This window comes from Neovison vison, chromosome 1 (genome assembly GCF_020171115.1).
Source record: "Neovison vison isolate M4711 chromosome 1, ASM_NN_V1, whole genome shotgun sequence".
Classification (NCBI taxonomy): domain Eukaryota; kingdom Metazoa; phylum Chordata; class Mammalia; order Carnivora; family Mustelidae; genus Neogale; species Neogale vison.
The window spans coordinates 102387879-102408022 of NC_058091.1; the positions used below are offsets into that span (position 1 = coordinate 102387879).

Sequence of the window (20144 nt, forward strand, 5' to 3'; positions counted from 1 at the left end):
ATTTACATCTTGGCGTGGATGACATTAACCTTGCAAAAGGATTATACTGATAATATATCAACTCTTTTATAGAGATACAAATATTTTAAATATAGGGCCTAAGGGATGCCATAACAAAAAATAACGTAACCAAGGAAGGCAAGTTTCGCTAGATATTCAGACAAGACGAGGTTTGGGGTTTGAGTCATTATACTACAGGGCACTATATATCAATAGTCCAAGTAAATGAACAATTAACAGACTATATGAAAACATTAAAAAGAAAAATAAATTAGGACTTAAAAAATTACAGACATCTTATGGAAAGTAATTTTTAAAGATGTAGAGGCTACAAGAGAAACTCTTCAAATTCTGGCCTGGGACAACAAGGTACTCGAGATAGTTCTGTGTTACTGCATGAATGAGAAAATTTAGAAATAGCAAACAAATAAATGATCATTTCCCTTAAAAGTCTCCTCTCAGCTAAAAGCCCAAGTTTCTTGTTCTACATAAAATCCTTATAATTTCCACACTGGCTCGTTGTTTCTATATAACAGTACAAAAATATAAACAGTCAGTTACATATAACCAAAGAATTAAGAACTCAAATCACTGAGAAAAAAAAATAAGCTTTCATAATTTTTAAAAGGTTATTAAGTTACCTAATAAGTCAATACAAAGTTGCAGCAAGGTGATGAAAACAGAAGTTGTTACTACCATTCTACTTCTTTTCCTTAAGATTTCTAGGAACTAACTGCCATGGATATGTTTTACTACTCATAGAAAAGAAGGGGGACTGGTAAGAAAACTGCTCCTTCATAATTCCAGGAATGTGCCAGGGAAAAATTCTACTCTCCCTTCTCCGATAACATTCAGGACAAAAAAAATTTAATATAATGTTCTAGTAAATTGCCTTCACCTCTGATCTTGGTTTTAAAGAAATTAATTTTAGGGTTGCACATCAGAGTAGGTCTGGGTGAGTCTGGTGATTTTCTAAAGTGCTACAAAAAAAAGGGGGGGGCTATGGGCTAAAAAAGAGAACTATATATTCCTAAGAGCTTAATTACTTTCTACAAATAAAGTGCAAAACCCTTTACATAAAAAAGTACTTTTAAAGCTTTTAACCTAGTATGCCATTTAACATGTGCCCAAGGAAAGGGTAATGCTGATGGGAGCAGTTATTTTGTAGGCTGGAAGAGGACCTTTCCTGATACTGTCTAAATTCCTTATCTCTCAGTGGCAACAAATACCTAGGAAGAGAGACTTTCCCCCTAATCTAACCCATAAGCACACAGACGCAAAGTTTAAAATAAAATAAAATTACCTCTGAGGCAAAGTTTACCAGAAGAGCTTAGTAAAAATACCAAAATAGCTGAACTTCAATCTGAGTGGGAAGAAAATAATCACAGGCTTGACAAACAACCCCTACTTAGGACAAGGCTGCACCCTTTACTTTCTTACCCCACTCACCGCTCACAAGTTAGGAGCTTCTAATGACTGCAAAACACAGCACAACTTCTCTACTTCCACATTCAGAGCAACTGAGAGAAGATTTTCAGCACGTTTAAAATGTCCTTAATTTGAGCAGACTACTTCGCAGACCACAACAATAAAATACTATGTGTTTGTACCTTCGTGATGAGGTCTGTCCAACCTTAACAAATCCAAAATGCCATCCTTAAATGGCAGTGTCTTAAACCACAATTTGTGGAAAAGCCTAAGAATGTTAACATAAATTCCCAGGGGTAGCATTCTAAATGCAGGGAACAGGTACTATGTCCACAATCAACAGGACTCTAACCAGCTGGGAATAATTATTCTTCTTTTTTAAAAAAGGTCCTAATTAATTTGTTATAATGATAGATTTATCCCTACCTGGCATCTTGGAGGGTACTGGGCACATCCCCAAAATAAAAGACTGGATTTGAGCCTTATTAGAAACACTAGTGACCACTTTAAAACAGACCCACAAACTAGGGGTTGGCACTGCAGAATTTCACATTCCCATTAATTACCTGAACTGCCTGAAAGCCATTACAGACTGGGTCCAATAGTCCTGCCTGGGCCCTTGCTTTTCGGGGAGCTGCTTGCTTTCTTACTGGTGTGAACTTTGGGGAACACTTCCTGTGGACCATCTCCGTCTCCTGGGCAGAAAGGGGTGCCTCCACTTCCTCTTTAGATGCTATGTTGGATTCTTCTGGATCGTATGGTGTCAACAGAGTCCCATTTTTTACTAAACTTGTGCCACCACAACCTGTATCATTTCCCTCCAGATCTGTGAGAGAGAGATGTAAAACCTCAGAAGACTCTTCCACCAGTTCCCTACTTCGCACTGTGATTGGAGATCCTCCTGGTCCATATGTTTTCCCTTCCTCTCCAGGATTAGAAGTACACTGGCTTTCTCCATCTCTTGGTGTCATTAAAGGATCACACTTAACAGTGCCCTCTTTCAAATCATTCTGCAGGCAGCAATTTTCACCATGGATTTCCCTTTGACCACTTACACATTTTGTTTCTTCTAGTGGAGAAACATCATGTAAAATCATTCTGAAATTTTCATCAGGGTGGGCACTTCTACATGAAAGCAATGGGATTTTCTGTTCACTAATGGAATAAACAGAAAAGAATGGTCCGTATTGCTCTGCTATATGAATATCTTCAGCAGAAGACAAGCTTCTAATTCGTGACTGGTCTTCAGTTAAAATGCCCTGTTTTTCTTCCCTCTCTGCTGGAGGGCTACATAACCCAGAGTCATCCTCCTCCGATGTTAAAGAATTAGTACCCCACCTGCACTTGCTGTCTTTGGTAACGACATCTGACATATCAGTAGGTTCAACAAAAGAGCTTTCACTTTTGTTTGCATAATCCATAAAATTGGCTGGGACAAACATACGCCACGACCGTCTATGTTCTTTCTTTTCTGCATGGGATTTGGCTTTGGGTAATCCTGTGGTTCGAATGATATCACTATTTAGTTTGAGCGCATCAAAGATCATCTTTTCATCTAGTTTGTTAGCTTCACGACCTCTCAGCTCAAATACACTGGAAGAAGCAAGGGCACCGTTAGAGCATAAAGAACTAACATCCAGTGTTCTGTGACTGTAGGGTAAAGTCCGATCGGTAAAATGCCTGGAAGACAGGCTACCCTTTGAACCAGAGTCTATCTGTTCATTTAGTCTGACAGTGTCATAGATTGACCGCTGTGGGACGTAACAGTCTTCGATATTTAGGTCCTCTTCTTCTTCACCTTTCCCTACACATGGGGGATTCTGACGTAAACAGTCTGGTCTGCTGAGTGGCTTCCCCATTTTGTAGATAGTTAAAACAAATATTGCAGCTCTTGACACAGAAAATAAGAAAGAAGGTAAAGCATCTTTCAAAAAAGTGTACTTCTGACCAGAGTTATAGTGTCCTCAGCATAAAGACATGCTCAAATAATAACAGGTTGTGATCTATGAGGTGTTAAGGTCATCATCATCAGTGCATCACTCTAAATGCAACTACCTTTTACCTGGTTCTTTTTGAAATGAGTCTAAAAAATAAAGTGCATCAAGAAAACAGAACAGAAATCTCCTTCCTCCCCCTTCCCCTGTTCCCCAAGTTCCCTAACACACACTCCAATACACAGAACAAAACAAACACACACTTAACAGTGGCTCAATCAAAACATTCCATTATCAGTCCATTTCCCTTTTTAGTCTAATTTTGCATCTGAGATTTCCAGGTTAAAATTTCCAAATGAGCGAGCATTTTTAACAGGCTGAATGTTAATATCCGCAGAACTCTGTTTAACTGTAATCCACTTAAGGATGGCTTGCAAAACTTCATCTCCTTTATAAATAAACCATGCTTCAGAAACTTAAAAGACAAACACAGGGGCCATGTATTTTTCAGATCAAGGCACAAATCAAATCTTCAGAGAAAAATAAGTTGTCTAATGCTGTTATGAAAGTTAAAGTCTTCTTTTACTTTTTTTGGGTGTAGCTATAAATAATCTTGATTCAAAAGGCAGTTTTTCTTCCCATATTAAGCTTCTTCGAGGCTACCCAAAAGAAAAAAAAAGTAGACTTTTGGACAGCCAAGCCAGGACAATCCAACAACCGTTTAAAGTAAACAGAAAGCACGGTGTACTATAAACTCCCCTTTAAAAAAAAAAAAAAGCCATTTCCAAAGTCTTATCTGATCTTCCTTAAGGCTTATTCCACCTGAGGAAACTGCAGCAGAGAAGAGCTCCGGGTTTCCTCTAAGGCACAAGCAGCGCAATTCCCATTCAGCTGAAAACCGAGACTACTCTAGCCTTTGAAACTGACCCACTGTGGCCGCGGTTTGGCTTTCATTTTAGCTACAGCTGGAGAGAGGCAGAGGTGGCCGGTGGGGGAGGCAGACAGTCAAGGAACTCCAGCAGGGACGTCCTGCGCTGTCCCCAGCTCCTCCGGGCAGTGCGGTCCCCGGCAGGCATCCTCCCGAGCCAGGGCGCCGCCAGCAACGCCCTCTCTCTTCCGGCAGCCCCGACTCGTCCCTTCGCCGAGCCGCGCTCCCGGCCCGCAGCGCCAGGCTTCGCTGCTACGCCCTCCCGCGACTTAACTTCGCAGTCATCTTTTTCTTTGACTCCTGGCCTCCTCTCGGGAGCTGGCGAGCTGCTTCAGGGGGAGGTACCTAGAGGCCGGGAGGCGGCAGCGCAACAGCTTGGTGGTGACATCAGCGCCCATCAGACCCGCTCCCGGCACCGGGGAGAGGGGCAGCTCGGGTTCAGAGATCCCCGAAATCCCACCAACTACGTGATTCAACTTGGGGAGGGATCCGAAGGGGTCGCAGAGGTAGAGCCTGACTCCAGGGACTCCCTGAGGAAAGCCTTTTGTGAACGCCCCTAGCCGTGCTCATTTGAATATTAAATATTAAATAGAGGGGGAAAGGGCTACGCAGGTCCCTACCCTCCAGATGAAACCACACCCTCAAACCACACCTCAGGCGCTGCTGTTGCAGACTCTGTTTCAGTAGCATTTGCCATGCAAAGTGCGGATCACTTTGAATCCGACGGTGAATCATTGCTTTTTAAAGCCCAAGTTCAAGTTTGACTGTTCTCCAGAGTAAATTATTCCTGTGGGCACAGTCTTGAGCGCTGCTGACATGAATATCGGTAGTTACTAATAACCACACAGGCCCCTGGAGCTTAATGCAAGGCTCAGACAAAGATCAAGGGCAGCCAGTGACTCTGGATATTTAATAAACAAAATCACATCCGCAGATGGTTATCGATGGAACACTCTTTAAAAACACTGAAAAATTCAGCAAGACAAACCTTAACCTTTGCAGGAAAAATTAATAATTTTGTTTAGATAAATAAAATCTATCCATTTTTTATTTTATGAAATAAGCAACACTATTAGAGTAGCAGACAGACCTACAAATTAAGGTGGATTGTTTTTTTCTCAACCTCACAAAATAATCATTTGAACGTAAATAAAACTGTGTTGACCCGAAGAAGGCAGTTATGGTAAAATAATAAGAATAAGAATAAGAATAATAACCTTATAAACATTCTCTGGTAATTTTACAGAAAAGATGTGGCTGGGAACTTTTGTACTTTTAATGAGAAAACATTATTCCAAAATTATTTTTATAAACTTAAGAACTGAACCTTAAAAAAAAAAAAAACCTTATTTCCAACCAGAACTCTATAGGTAATAACACCCATTCAACAATTATTTGATGCAATTCAGTATGTGGCCACCATTAAGTTGGGAAATGAAAAATATATACATATATAGCCATCTATAAAGACAAATGTGTATAAAAGTACCTATTAATATCACAGTATCAATGCCCATTTTTCATAGTCAAGTAGTGAAATATTTCAATAAGCCCTTGATCCTCTGGTGCTTGAGCACAGAGGTTGTTCTGGGGTACTAACAGTAAAAAAAAGAAAAAAGTGCACACAGTTACCACGTTTGAATAGTAGACTGGGCACTAGACTGAGAATTATGAGAGACCAAGGGTTTTACTCCCAACTGTCCCTATCCTGATATGTTTAAGACTGAAAAGTACTTATTCATGGCAATATTAATATTCAAGTTTCCAAGAATATGGATGAGTACCTTTCCCTAAACATCCTGAGATTCTCATGAAACTTTCCATAAGAATGGCCCTTATTCTCCTTAGAATCTTACTCTGAATCATTACCAGAATATTATTTGGGCTTTATGCAAACCTAAGAAGAGCAACGTGTAACTTTCACATTTGAGGTGGATAGTGTATTTTTTTAAAGTTAAATTTTTAAACTACATATACAATCCACTTATAAATTCAAGCATTCATAAAAAAAGTACTATCTACCAAACACCACAGTAAGCACTGGCAAAACATTGGTGCAAAGAGATTCAGTACCACTGTCCTTATACAACTTAGAGTACAGTGGAGAATATGGGTGAGAAAATGGGCACAATATACAGTTTGGAACTAAGGAATGTTAAGGGAAATTGCCCTCGGTGATTATGTTTAAGTATATGCCATTTATTTAATAACTGAATTCCTATTTTATTAAACTAATTTCAACTAAGTCTACAAATGATAATCCTAATAATTCTGATTCAGGTTAAAATCTGAGCTATTGATATTATATTAGTATTTATGATAATTATAGTGTGTGTGTATATATGTATGTATGTATACACGATGCATATATGTATATATCTTTGTTACTTAAAATCACATTCCAGGGGTGCCTGCGTGGCTTAGTCGATTAAGCACGTGACTCTTGATTTTGGTTCAGGTCACGGTCTCAGGGTCTCAGCCCCTCCCCACCCTCAAAAAAAAAAAAAAAAAATCACACTCCCAAGGTGTATCTGGATAACTAAAGAACTCACACATTTTTAGAGCAAAGCTAGACTGGTTTATCTTCCCTTCCCAAATTTTATTTATACAGCTACTTTAAATGTTATAGTCTCTAATGTTAATAAAATCAAGATGTATTATATAATATATAATAAAGATATGTTAAACTGTTAAATATTAATCATTATATCTAGACCTCTCACATTTTCATAATACACAATGAATAAAATGAGCAAAGTTCTTCTGAAAAATAGTCAACCCTATTATTTCATACATACAGAAATCACAATGTTAAATGTTCCCAAAATGTGACTGCTTACTCGATGTTGCTTACTAGGTATTCGTGAGCTAAAGTATCTCCTAAAGGCAGATGATTTTGGAAAAGTACACAAATTCTAACTGCATAATAGCAAACTAGTACCACTTTCTCATTTTCTATTTCTAAGGTGAAATTAAGTCATTGAAAAAAAAAGTTCTCCAAAAGTCTTACCACCAAGTGCAACAATCCATTTCATAGAAAAGCTAAAGGCTAATTTTACCAACTAAAACATGCAGTTTTTAGGGCTGAAGGATTGGTAATATTGAGAAAGTCAATGTGCAGTAAGCGGAGAATGTGCATTATCCACGAAAACGGACAGGAGTATTTTCCTGTCGCAACAGTTAGGTACTGAAATCTGGATCAGAAGCCAAACAAGAGATATATGGTTTGTTGGGGGAGGGGAGAATATGGTTTGCTATGACACAAAAATAAGCCTTTGGAGCAACAATTTCTGTTTTTCTCTAAAACATAAACACTACTAGATAATGAAAACAAAGAATCCCATGTTTTTAATTTCAAAAATAATAAACATCTTCACATAAATAACTAAAGGATTTTCAAGGATACTTATCAGATGAATATGCAATAGCTATTTATTTTAGTAGAAGTAGTTTATATTTAAAAAAAAAGTAGGATATGATAACCCACCACAAAAGCAAACAACTTCAAAAACACTTAACAGACTTACTGTCTGATCTTGATGGGAATTTATCTTGATGTGAATGCTAGGTTAACAGTTTTAATAGGCATTTGCTATTTTTCCTGTAAGTAACTATAATATTATTTTTCCTCTATCTTCAATATGGTTTTCAGATGACAGCAGATAAAAAATACTCTGATAAAAAATACTCTGTGTAACAGAAAGTGATTCTATATATAACACTGCTAACTGAAATATAGGCATATGTGCATATATAACTTCTGAAAGTTAAAGTTTTTTTAAAAAAAAACTTAAGGTTAAAAAAGTTTTTGCAAGTTAAGCAAAAACCAATGTCTCAATGTTCAACCTCCCTCAGAAAACCAAAAACCAAACAAAACCTGAAAACACTTTTCATACTAAGACACTACTAAAACAAAGTAGTCTTGAAATTAAGGCAATTAATAAGAGAGCAACAGGATATGTGAGCACAGACATTTTCTCAGGGTATCCTGGTTCCTGGACAGCTCCAAAAGCTTTCCAGTTAACTTTATAACCACAGCATTGACCTCCCTGAGACATTACTTAATGAATGATTACAGTCCTAGGCAACAACTTAAAAAACATTTACAGATCAAATTTTCTTAACAAGAGATCAATGTGTAATTCCATAATCACAAACCAAATTCTCTCTCTCACACACACACAGACACACCCACACCTTTAAGCAACTTTCCACATTAATAAATTATGTAGACCACCTTTCATCTAAGGGAGGTCTATATGATAATGACAGTAGATGTGATAATCTGGCACTGGGGGAGGGGATAATCCCTTTAAAATGGTGATGTAGTTTTATCCCATTAACAACAAAATAAAAAAAAAAAATAAAAGAGAAGAAAAAAAAATCCTTCCCTCCTCCCCCCACACCTGGCACATAAAATCTCTGGCTAAAACTGCCCTCTGAACAACCTACTTTAATTCTCAATCTTAAAGCAATAGAAGAGAGAACCATGCAGCATAGAGAGTGACAGTGTTACTTAGCAAAAGCAGAAAGAGAACGCACGTTGCCAAGCACCCATGTTCTACTGGTTTTTGAGTGAGAATTAGGAGGTTTTACTGACACCATACAGCAGATCAGTGTCAGCTCTCTGTAGCTTGGCATCCTGGTCTCTGCTTGGGTGGGTCTTCTCTCTTGCCCAGCATGTATGATATTTTTTCTTCCTAAAATCTTAAGTGCCACACTGATGCTAGCTGATTAAATGATGTGACCTTCCCATAAGGCCCATGCCTCAAGTTGTGGTTTCTACAGTGAAAATATTTTCATTTTTTAAAAATACCAGAGGAAGATATCGTACAACTGCCTTGCTAATAAAGTCACGTGAACAGAAATCCAGTCAAGTAAGTAAGAATTTTTTCCCTAAGAAAAACCTCTTCTACAACAGCTTTACTTCATGTCCTCCTGTTCTCAACTAAAATGGGGAACAATTCGCCATAGGCCTCTATATAACAATATGGGCACACTTAAAACCCACTATGTTAAAGCATTCTCTGGATAGTTCAATTTTATCTTTAAAAATATGGTGATATCACAGAGATTGTTTTAAGATCATATCATAAATACCTTAGGAAAGTACTTGGTAAGTGATTTATTTCAGCAATACTATTTACAAATAGGGCTCCAACTGCCTGGTTTCTGCAGCCTCAAGATACCTGGCATTTTAGCTGACCACTATTCAAATGAAGACACCTGGGTTAAACAATGCCTTCACAGGGACCAGAGAACATGTATCCCAGTGTATGAGGCAGGTGTTTTGGTCTCTGTCTATGGTTTTGGTTTGGCTTAAACATTTTCTGCTCTATATAATTCTATTTCAATTTTGAAAATAAAAACAAATCAGTTTAGAGAGACTTTGTACTGGAGATACATTATTTGTGGGGACAAACTGAATTACAACTTGGGGCAGCAACAGAAATAAACAGTAAAGCAGTTCTGAGGTAAGCCTTTTTACCATGGCCTCTATAGAGGTGGGAAGGGTACATGTTTAGCTAGGATGTGACTATATATGTTCATTAAAACATCAGGTTTCTTTGATATTCACTGAAATTAAATCAATTCAATATGGTGACAGTGATTACTTCATGATGATCAGAAGAAGATCTGACTGGCTGTTGATGACATCACAGGAACTGCTGGGACATGTTCCTTGTATACAGTTGGTTATATGTGTCTTTGATAGATAAAAATGTGGAAATATTAATATTACTTAATAATGTAGTTTAGATTTGAAGATAATGTTACGCTAGGAATCTTTAGCAGGAGGCAGGGAATGGGGAACACCAAAGGGAATTTTTTCTTTTCTGCCTAGGAATTTATGATGATGCGCACAGAATTTAATGTAATATAAACAATTTAAGCAGAAAAATGATACTTTAAATTATCAACAGTAAGAGAAAACACCTCACATTTCATACATTTTAGTCAGGTGACTAATATTTAGAAGTCAGAAAACATATGGTAAACAGAACTCACGCAAATAATTTAAAAACCTTAAGCTAACACAAAAGTTAATACCAATCTATTTTCAAAAATTTGGAATAGCTTTCACAGACATGAATTAGGACATTTGGTTCAGAATAGCATATGTATTTAATCATTATGTTTAGGCTGGTATCTTAAACATGAATTAATTTTGAACTTTCAAGGATATTAACTGCTATTTCTTAGGTTAATTTTTAGAAAAAAAAAAAATGGAAGCAGAGAAGTCTTACCTAATTTAAATAACCCATTACCCTCCCAGTGACTACAAGGCACCCTCTACTGAGTAGCTAGGTAATAGCTAGGTAATAGCTAAGTTTCAGTCCTACTCTGAATTTTATATTATGGAAAATGGTTATAAGATTCTCTCCATGATATTACGTTAAACTAAAGCTACCTGAGAGAGTAATGTCAAACTAGATTACATTTCAAAGTCTAATAAAAAATAGACCCTTCTATTTTATATTTAGAAATTATAAAAAATAGCTATTATTAGCAGACTATTATTATTATATTAATAATATAGATTATTCTACTTAATATTTCAGTAAGATTTAAAAATTTTTTTATATTAAAACTAAATGTCCAACAAAAGCCTGCCCAACAAAAAACAAATTAAGATCTGAGTGGTTCACAAACTGATCTGCCACTTGAATCAAGAAAGACAATCTCACTTAGACAATGACACGTTTGGTCTATGTTGGCCGCAGAAGCGGTGGTAGTCAACACCATCACCATCAACATTACAGCATCTACACACATATCTATCTCATTTTTCTCATAGCAGCTGGTTTTATAGGACACTTAGGGTATTACTAGTCTTTGGATTCAAATCAACAATGGCTTGTTAATTAGGCCACCCAAATTTGGCTACAGCAGAGATTTTTTTTTTTAAGTTTTTTTATTTATTTATTTGACAGAAAAGAGATCACAAGTAGGCAGAGAGGCAGACAGAGAGAGGAGGAAGCAGGCTCCCCACCAAGTAAAGAGCCCGATGCGGGGCTCGATCACAGGATCCCAGGATGATGACCTGAGCCGAAGGCAGAGGCTTTAACCCACTGAGCCACCCAAGGGCCCCTAGAGCAGAGATGTTTTAAAATTTCCCAGAGAAAATACCAGATGTGCATCATGATGAATCAAGTTGACACAAAATGCTGTATTATTTCCACCAAAACATCCAAGCTGGGACACTCAGTACTTGTGTGACCTTGGGCAAGTCACCTACCTAACTCCTGGCTCTCAGCTTCCTTACACTAAGATGGGGATAATAATAGCATCCATGTCTCAGGACTGTTAACAGGATTAAGGACAGAGTTTAGAGTAATGCTTGACAGGTAGTAAGCCCTCCATAAATATTAATTGTTATAATTGCTTTTTTTAGAACACACATACACACACACACACACACAAATAAATAGAATTAGTGACTGTGTCTACACTACCATCTTTATTTACCATAATAACATTCTTGTTATTTTTCCCCCTCTGGTCCTCGAATATATTAAATGTAGACAACTTGTCCACTTGGAAACTTTTATTTTAGTCACTGGGTCTCAAGACACTGAAGTTATGTCAAGATGTTCTTTATTACTAAATTTCATTAAAATCAATCAACTCCTTCCAAAGTAATCAGAAAAGAGACAACACAGCATGATAAGTGGTTTATTTAGAAGAAATGACCACTTTATTTCTCTTCACAATCAAATAAAACAATCTCTGCAGCCATTAATGGTAATGATGCCTTTGTGCTTTTGAGTTTACAAAACACTTTCAATGCACTGGTGAGCGAGTTCCTCTTACCTCTGCTTTTTCTTACTTTCAAAAGAACTTTCTCTAGAGAGAGCCACATTTTTCAATGTACTCATGACTGGGAACACAGAGAGGGAGGCATCTACAACCAGCAGCACCAAAATTATTACTTTGGCCCATTTTCTTACAAGTAGTTGAAGTAGTTTTTTGTTTGTTTGTTTGTTTTTCCCCTACACAAATTCACAGAAAATCCAGAGAAATGATAATTTTTCACAAAGGCACTGGACATGCTTCAATTTCACTAGGAAGAAGGCAACTTGATTATTGCCATTCAAGCACTCAAAATTTGTCAGGGTTCTACAGAAAATTCCAGAGACTCACTCATCAAGCTCTCCCCAAGTCTTTGAGGCAGCCATTGTCACAGAACTTTGTTTTTATAATAGCAAATCCTCTCATGTGAAATCTCAACTTTGCAAACCAAAAACAGGAAAGTCTGACAGACCAATTAAGGAAGTAAAATCAACAGTGTGACAGCCTTCCCTTAATTAATTAAGGGAAACCTCCCTAAAATGGGGATAGGAAGTTCAGGAGGGGGAGCTCTCATTGCCTACCACTCTGTCCTCAACTGAAATCCAACAGGAAGAGACAGAGCTTGCGAGCGGACACTAATTCTTCACTGCTGCACAGACAGGAGCAAGAAAGGTTTACCTCCTCCTCCCTAAGGCCCACAACAGTCCGGCCAAGGAGAGACGGTCACAACTCAGCCAGTGAGAAGCCACTATCCTTTCAAATCCCAGTTTACTCCAATGGATATTTTGTTTATAACAGCCTTCCCAAATTCTAGCTTTCCTCTACCAAAGAATGTTCCTCTCCTTTGTTCTCCAGACTTGTCTATGGTTCTGCCCCAGCTTGCTCGTCCCACCCTGCAATTCTCTAATAAATCAATCTTTTGCTGGTAAAATAATTGGCAGTTTTACTTTTTAAGGTTAACACATTCTTCGCCTTCAAAAATCAGTGTCTATATAGATTCACAGATTTTTAAGCCCTGAAGGAACTGGGCCTTAAAGGTATCTTATAATAAACCACAAATAACCATAATAGTAATAAGAAAAAGAAGTTATTTTTCAAAACTCAGTCCCCAAAATAATGTTATTAAAGCTGAACAAAAGAGATACTATGTCAAATATAACAGCACAGAATTTGATAGCACATCTGATTCTTACTCATTTCTCATGGGAAACAATTCATAGTTTCACAAATGCTACTTTTATTTGGTCTTATTTTTATCCTTTATGTGCAAATGGTGGGACTAATTGTCATACCGGTCTTTACTGCAAAGTAAAATACTCCTCATGAATAGAACAAGACCCATGCTAACCCCAAAGATTCATACTGGTCCCATGCAGCAAATTCTTGATATGCAGGAGCCCCTCTGTACAGTTTGCTGTACAGGGTTGAACCTGTCTTTGTCCATTGTAGAGATACAATTTCTGCCCTTACTATCATAAATGAAGTCAAATCCAGTGACACTGCACATGGTCCAACCATTTTTATCTAATGTTCTATTTATTAAGCTCACTCCAAGCTATCAAGTGGCAGACATTTCTAGCACTGAGGAACTTACCATTCATCAAAAATATTTTATTCCTAATCCTCTGGAGCAGGAGCCCAAGATCTGTTTTTATAAAACCAGGATTATAACATGGAACTCCACTCTGCCTTTCAAAATATGAACTTTTGGAAGAAAAAGTTTACAAAAGAAATTAAATTAAAAAGGATAAGAAGACTATAAAAAGGAAAAGAGGAAAAGACTATAATTCATTTAAATAAAATGCTGGGAGACAAACATGAAGAGAACAAGCTTTTTATGTTATAGTTAGGCCTCTGCAGGAGAGTTTAAAACATGGCTCTGGTCACTCCAGATGTCGGTTGTGAATGACATCAGAAACAGACCCTACAATGTTAGTTTCAGGCTCACCTAAAACTTTTCAAGCACCCTTTGACCTCTTGATATTATCTCAGGTCTAACCCTACAAGGGCCCAAATCCCTAGAAGTCTTAGAAATCTCCACATGCCTGGTTATTGCCTCCACATGTGCTCATTCAGGCTCAAACACTGTATGATAGCTATATTAGAAAGCTCTACAAAACAGGCAATCTGGGGCGCCTGGGTGGCTCAGTGGGTTAAGCCGCTGCCTTCGGCTCAGGTCATGATCTTGCCTCCCAGGATCGAGTCCCGCATCGGGCTCTCTGCTCAGCAGGGAGCCTGCTTCCTCCTCTCTCTCTCTCTCGCTGCCTGCCTCTCTGCCTACTTGTGATCTCTCTCTGTCAAATAAATAAATAAAATCTTTAAAAAAAAAAATTTTTTTTTAAAAAACAGTAAAAATGAAGAATTCCTACCTTGAACACGTCAAGCTGTTGGTTAATTGTCTCTGTTTCCATACCAACAGGGCCTTGAGACTCTTCATGTTCTTCAGCCTTCTGAAGCAGAGAAGAAAATTCCTTCAGTTTGCTGTAGAATTCTTCAAGACGTCCAATTGTCCCTTCAACCTGCTCTTCCCTGGCTTGGGCTCGATCCAGTAACTTGTTGCATTGTTTGCTTAAAGCTTCCAAGTCCCTTTTGATTCCAACAAGGTCAGGTGAGGTCTCTTCCATGGCCAGCATCATCTTGCAGGTTTTATTAGCATTGTCGTTGCTGGCTATGAGGGCTTCTAGTTTCTTCAGAAAGGCTTGAATAGCCTCCTTCTGCTTTTGCAAGGTGTCTATATCTCTCCCCACTGGGGCCATGCTATCCAATTCATCATCGAACTCTGCAAACTGAGAAAACATCTCTCGGATGGTATTCTGGAAATGCCCAATGCCCTGAAGTTTTGTTTCCAAGAACGAACACCTTTCATCAACCTGCTGATTCAGTGCACTATGGTCTTGAGCTAAGGTTTCTGCTTGTAGTAAAATGTCAGAGGTTCCCTTTGAGTCTGAGGCTTCTACCACGAGGTCCTGGGCAAGTCCTTTGACCAAATCTACCTGATGCTTTACAGTCTGAAGTGCCTTTTGTTGGGTTTGCAACACGGTCAGGTACTTGTTACTGTAGGCCTGGGGTCCTAGGGAGTCATGGGCATCCAGCTGTTCCTTTACACACTCAAGCTGCCTTTTAGCTTCTTTGGAAACTTCCTGAAATTCTTTCAACTTCTGGGCCATGCTTTCCAGACAGAGTTTCTTACTGTGAAGTTGTTCAGTGACCATCTCTACCTTCTGGATCAGTGATTTATTCTCATCTGTAACAACCTCTTTATCTACCTCACAGACACTGAGCAAGCTGCTGGCTGCGTTGTTGAGCAGTTCTACCATCCCCAAGTGTTGGTTCATTTCCTTCTGCAAAGACTTTAACTTGGCCATAGCATTCTCAGTTTCAGCAGGATCCAAGCAAAATTTTATTTCCTCCAGGTTATTCTGACATTCGTCTATCCATGGCTGGAGAGTCTCTACATGCTCTTTATACTTGCGGGCTTTTCCCAGTGAATCTTTTACCTTGTCTTCTCGTTCTTTCACCTGCTTATTAAATCCATCCCAATTGGTTTTAATTGTGTTTAGTTGTGACTGTAAGGCTGCCTTCTCAGACCCTTGTGTTTTTAATAAGAGATTTTCACCTTCTGCAATGGTTTTTTCATAAATATTAGACTGAGCAGACAGAGTTTTCCTAAAGTCTTCCTGGTCTTTAATTAATGACTCCAAGACATCAAGTCTGGCTGATATTGGGGGAGAACGGTTTTGCTCCTCTTTCTTCGTATCCAGCCAAACCTGGAAATCTTGGGACATTTGCTGAAATTGGTGAGAGCTTGCACAGGCTGCCTGAAGGTGCTGAACATGATTCTCTAAAAATGAAATCACAGATATGTTTATTTTACATCAAAATGTAATCTAATCTATGAAAAGCCAAGAGAAAAACCACCAAATAAGTGGACAGAACCGTCTAAAAGGGAAATGACTTGTTCACTGGTGCGGTTTTTACATATCACGAAGGCCCCACGCAGCAGCACAGAGGGACTGCGTGGGTCTGGGTTCCGGCTTAACCCCTCAAGAGCTGTTAGACCCTGGGTGGATGATTAAACCTCTGAGCCTCATCTCCCCAAGTATAAACTGGCAAAATTAATAGAAGCTGCTGTGGCAATTAAAGGATAATACACGTGAAGTTCTCAGCTTCATGCCTGTCATGGGAATGTGGTTGCAACAGTAATCATCTCATCATCATCACAGCGAACATCACCAGTATCCCATCAAAATAAAGGAGTAGGTCGGAGACAGTTGCTACAATCAATAAGCAAATCCAATCAATTAAAAAATATATAAACTGAGTATTTACTAGTTGCAAGGCACTCAGAGTTACAAACACAGTAGCCAACTGTGCTCTCTTCAGGTACTCACTCCTGTTGCCTCTGAGCCCCATGGGCACATCTGTCACATAATTAGGTCCAAGGTAGGTGAGAGAAGAACCTAGTGCCCACTGCTTCTCTCTCAGGGGGACTACCAAGACTTGGTGAGAGAAGAACCTAGTGCCCAATGCTTCTCTTTCAACATTCCTCTAGAAAAGCTTTCTGTGACAGGACAGAACAGAGTCACCACAGGTAAGAAAAGGACTCAAAGCATTTTTAAGAAGTATATTCACCTGTTCCTCTGGTGCAATGAAACTGTCATGCAGCAAAAACATTAATGGACATCTTTTAAAGACCGTTTTGAAATATCTGACATTTCCACGGTTATGTGACTTTTGCCCATTGTTTGTGCGTTACCCCCACAGCTGTGTCTGTGCTCAGTAGAGTGGCCCCTCCTTCCTCTGCGCTCTCAAGGAGGGCAGAGGCCCCTCAGGGTCCTAGATTTGGGGCCACCGCCTGGAAAGAGGCACGGTACTGATCTCCGTTTCCGGGAAATCCATGTATTCAAAGATAGACAAACCTGCTTTTTGTTCAACATCCTTAAATAATTTTAAGATGCCTTCCAGTTGCCTACTAAGCTCTGCTTTCAAGTACTCTTCCTTCACCAGTGCTGACAAATCCTCACAGAGGGTCTGGGCCACTTTTATCTGCTTCATTTCCTGCTCTAGTTCCTGCTTCACTTTTTGGGCTGCTTCCAACTGCTGGTTCATAGCCTCAGGGTGTGTGCTCACAGCCACACTGCTGCTGACTTTATTATCCAAGTCACTCAGTTTATCAGAAAGGCTTCTCAGCAGGCTTTGATACTGCGTGCTTTTAACAATGGCTTGGTCAATCCAGCTGCATCTGTCGCTCAATTGTCCCGTGAGGCTGTCCCACTTTTGGGTCACAGCTGCCAGTTGCTCTTTCACAATCCCGTGGAAAGAAGGGTGTTCACCAGGTCTGCTCAAGATGCCCCGGCCAGCATCTGTTAGCTGTTCGTACTGAGGCTTCCGAGTGTCAAATTCTTGCAGCAGAATCTAAGGCGAAGAGGTAACGAGGGCAAATAAACACCCAAATTATTGGATGATTGATTATGGAAAACGGAACTTTACATTTTTAGACAGACAGAAATGGTATTTATCTATCTAGTGTTTGCTTTTGTTTTTTAGTTCCCGTTGTCCTACTTTTTATTTCAAGGGCAGGGCAATGATGTTAAATTAATCCAAAGAGGAGTGGTCTCTATTATAAAAATTTTAGCCAAATAATCACATTGCTCAGAATGTAGGCTCAGTTCTGACTCTCATTATACAATGAGTGATCCAGAAATTTCCCTTTGTTAGTACATTTCATCTCTCTCAGGGAGACTACCAAGACTAGGGACAATGATTTTCCCCCAGATACTTTGCTTCCATTCTCTTCAGATTAAGAACATATATGAGCTAGGACATGTTGACTCTCAATGACCAAGATTGCTTCGTATTTTCAATATACAGGACTGGCCACACGGCTCTGAGACCATAGTAGATGCAGGGAAATCCGACTAGCACCGCGATGGAGCTTTTGCTTCTACTTCTGACTCATATCTCAGGGATTTTTTTTTTTTTCTCCTCGTGGGTTCATCCACTTTATAATTAGACCAGTCTAACCCATGTGTGGTTCAAGGTTCCCTCTTTGTTTTTCTTCTTCTTTCTCCCCTTTTTATTCTGTCTCTCCACCCCCTCAGGGGCATATTGCATGAGTTTTACAAGTTTCATTATCTTCTACCACAATCAAAATGAATAAAACCTCAAAGGAGTAATTTCTAAACAATAAAAAGCACATACCAGCTTCTCATAAAAATGTTATTAGTTACACAATCACATTAATATTTCAAAGAAGGCCCTTTTTAACAGGGTCTGCACAATCCACAAGATGACTGAAATGCTCAAGAGACTTGACCCACTCATGGGCTCAGGAGACTGTTCTGGGATGCCTCCTGGCTGTGGTACTCTGGGGGTTTCCCTCTAACCTCAGGACGGTATCTTACGGGCATCTGAAGCATTACAAATACACTTCCAGGCAGTTTAAGCACAAACCCATCCAAAGCTAATGTAATGAAATGAATGTAATGAAATGAAAACATTTGTCTTGTTAAGTCACATAACACTCACCACTCACCTGCACCTGCTGCCTCTGTGTGTTCAGCATATTTGGGTCAATTGACAAGGGCCCAAGAACACTGACCATCAGTTCTTTTTCCACAAGCCACTGTTTTAACTGAGCTTCTACAGTCTGGAACTGGGTTAGATTATTAGAGGATTCTTCCAGTTTTTGTTGTCTATCAACTGTTAACTGATTGAGTTCTTGCCACTTAGAATCTAAAAGAAAAAGATAAAAGATGAAACTGGTGTTTGGTATTTATACATCTAACATCACTGTCTATGTGAATACTGCAGGATATGACTCAAAATGATACATAATGGCTATCATTCGGTCTTTGTAACTCTACTTACACAGTTGATTAAAGCCTAATCTAAGAGTTAATTGCATTTAATGATACAGATTTTATGGTCCTGGAGCTGTGTGTCAACTGAAATATAAGAAAAATTTGAATCTGACCTTAGAAGAATATGTAGAATATGGAATATTCCTTAAGGCAAACAGGATCCAGAGATCCCTTATTTCTTCTAGAAGTCCTACAGAGTCTCTCTGTTCAACTGTAACTGACCTACTAGAACAAGGAACATTAACCCTTTCTTTGAATAGCAAATCTTCAATGATCAGTGCTGGGCAAATGACTCCCACATTTGTATATGTACGCCAATTCTCTTTTATTCAAATCGCACACAATGACAACTAGCTGCTTGCTTGGAAGTCACAACACTAGGAAATCACATCAACCCTTTAAACACTAAAAAACAACTTTTTCTTCTTATCAAAACTGGTGGATTCTTCTGATTTTCAGAGTTCTTTGAGAGGTTATTCTCTCTTCCTTATCACTGAAGTTCAATAATTCAGAATGTTCTTTCATGACTCTCTTAACTCCTGTCTTCTTGATCATAAAGCTTTAAACCTATCCCTTACATTCCTAGTGCCCTAACTCCATTTTGGTCCTCCTTGTGTTTTGCCTGGACTAGTGGTTCTCAAACTTCAGCTGCACAGAATCACTAGAAGGGATTAACACAGGTTGCTGGGTCCCTTCTCCCAAATTTCTGACTCAATAGGGCTGAAGAGGTACCTGAAATTTTGGCATTTCTACAAAGTTCCCAGGCAATACTGATGCTGTTGCTCCCCAGAGCACACCTTTGAGAACTATCATCCTAGACTACTAGTCTTCTCACTGGTTTCCTTGTAATTAATTAGTGGTTCTCAGCTGCAACCCATCTGGTTCTAAAATAACTTCCTTAAAACAATCACATAAATATGTCGCTTCTGTGATATCCTTTAATAACTAAGTTGTCACCACCTAGATGATAAAATAGAAGACTTTTGCTCACATTCAAGACCTCCCACAAAACTGATCCTAGTCTAGTAATATTAGAGGGTCTGGATCCTGAGGTGAAAACTCTGAGTCCTATTGATCCTACAATTACCATCCAAACAGGCTTCTGTTTACACCAGCCCTTACCTAACACACTCTACTCCCTCTCTATGTATCCCAGCTCAATCTTTCTGTCACAGTTCCACTAGACCTTATGCCTCT

At 38.8% G+C, this 20144-nt stretch overlaps 1 protein-coding gene across 26 annotated transcripts in view; it reads right to left on the bottom strand.

Annotated features, from left to right (window-relative positions):
* The window catches only part of DST (dystonin), a 471247-nt gene that overhangs the window by 79079 nt on the left and 372024 nt on the right, over positions 1-20144 (bottom strand). For all 26 annotated transcript variants that reach the window (XM_044253404.1, XM_044253203.1, XM_044253186.1 and 23 more), the window contains 3 exons: positions 18620-18819; positions 17004-17499; positions 14454-15925 (listed from right to left, as the gene is read on the bottom strand). In XM_044253404.1, coding sequence (XP_044109339.1) covers positions 14454-15925; positions 17004-17499; positions 18620-18819 — 2168 coding nt within the window. The remainder of the gene's footprint in view (positions 1-14453; positions 15926-17003; positions 17500-18619; positions 18820-20144) is intronic.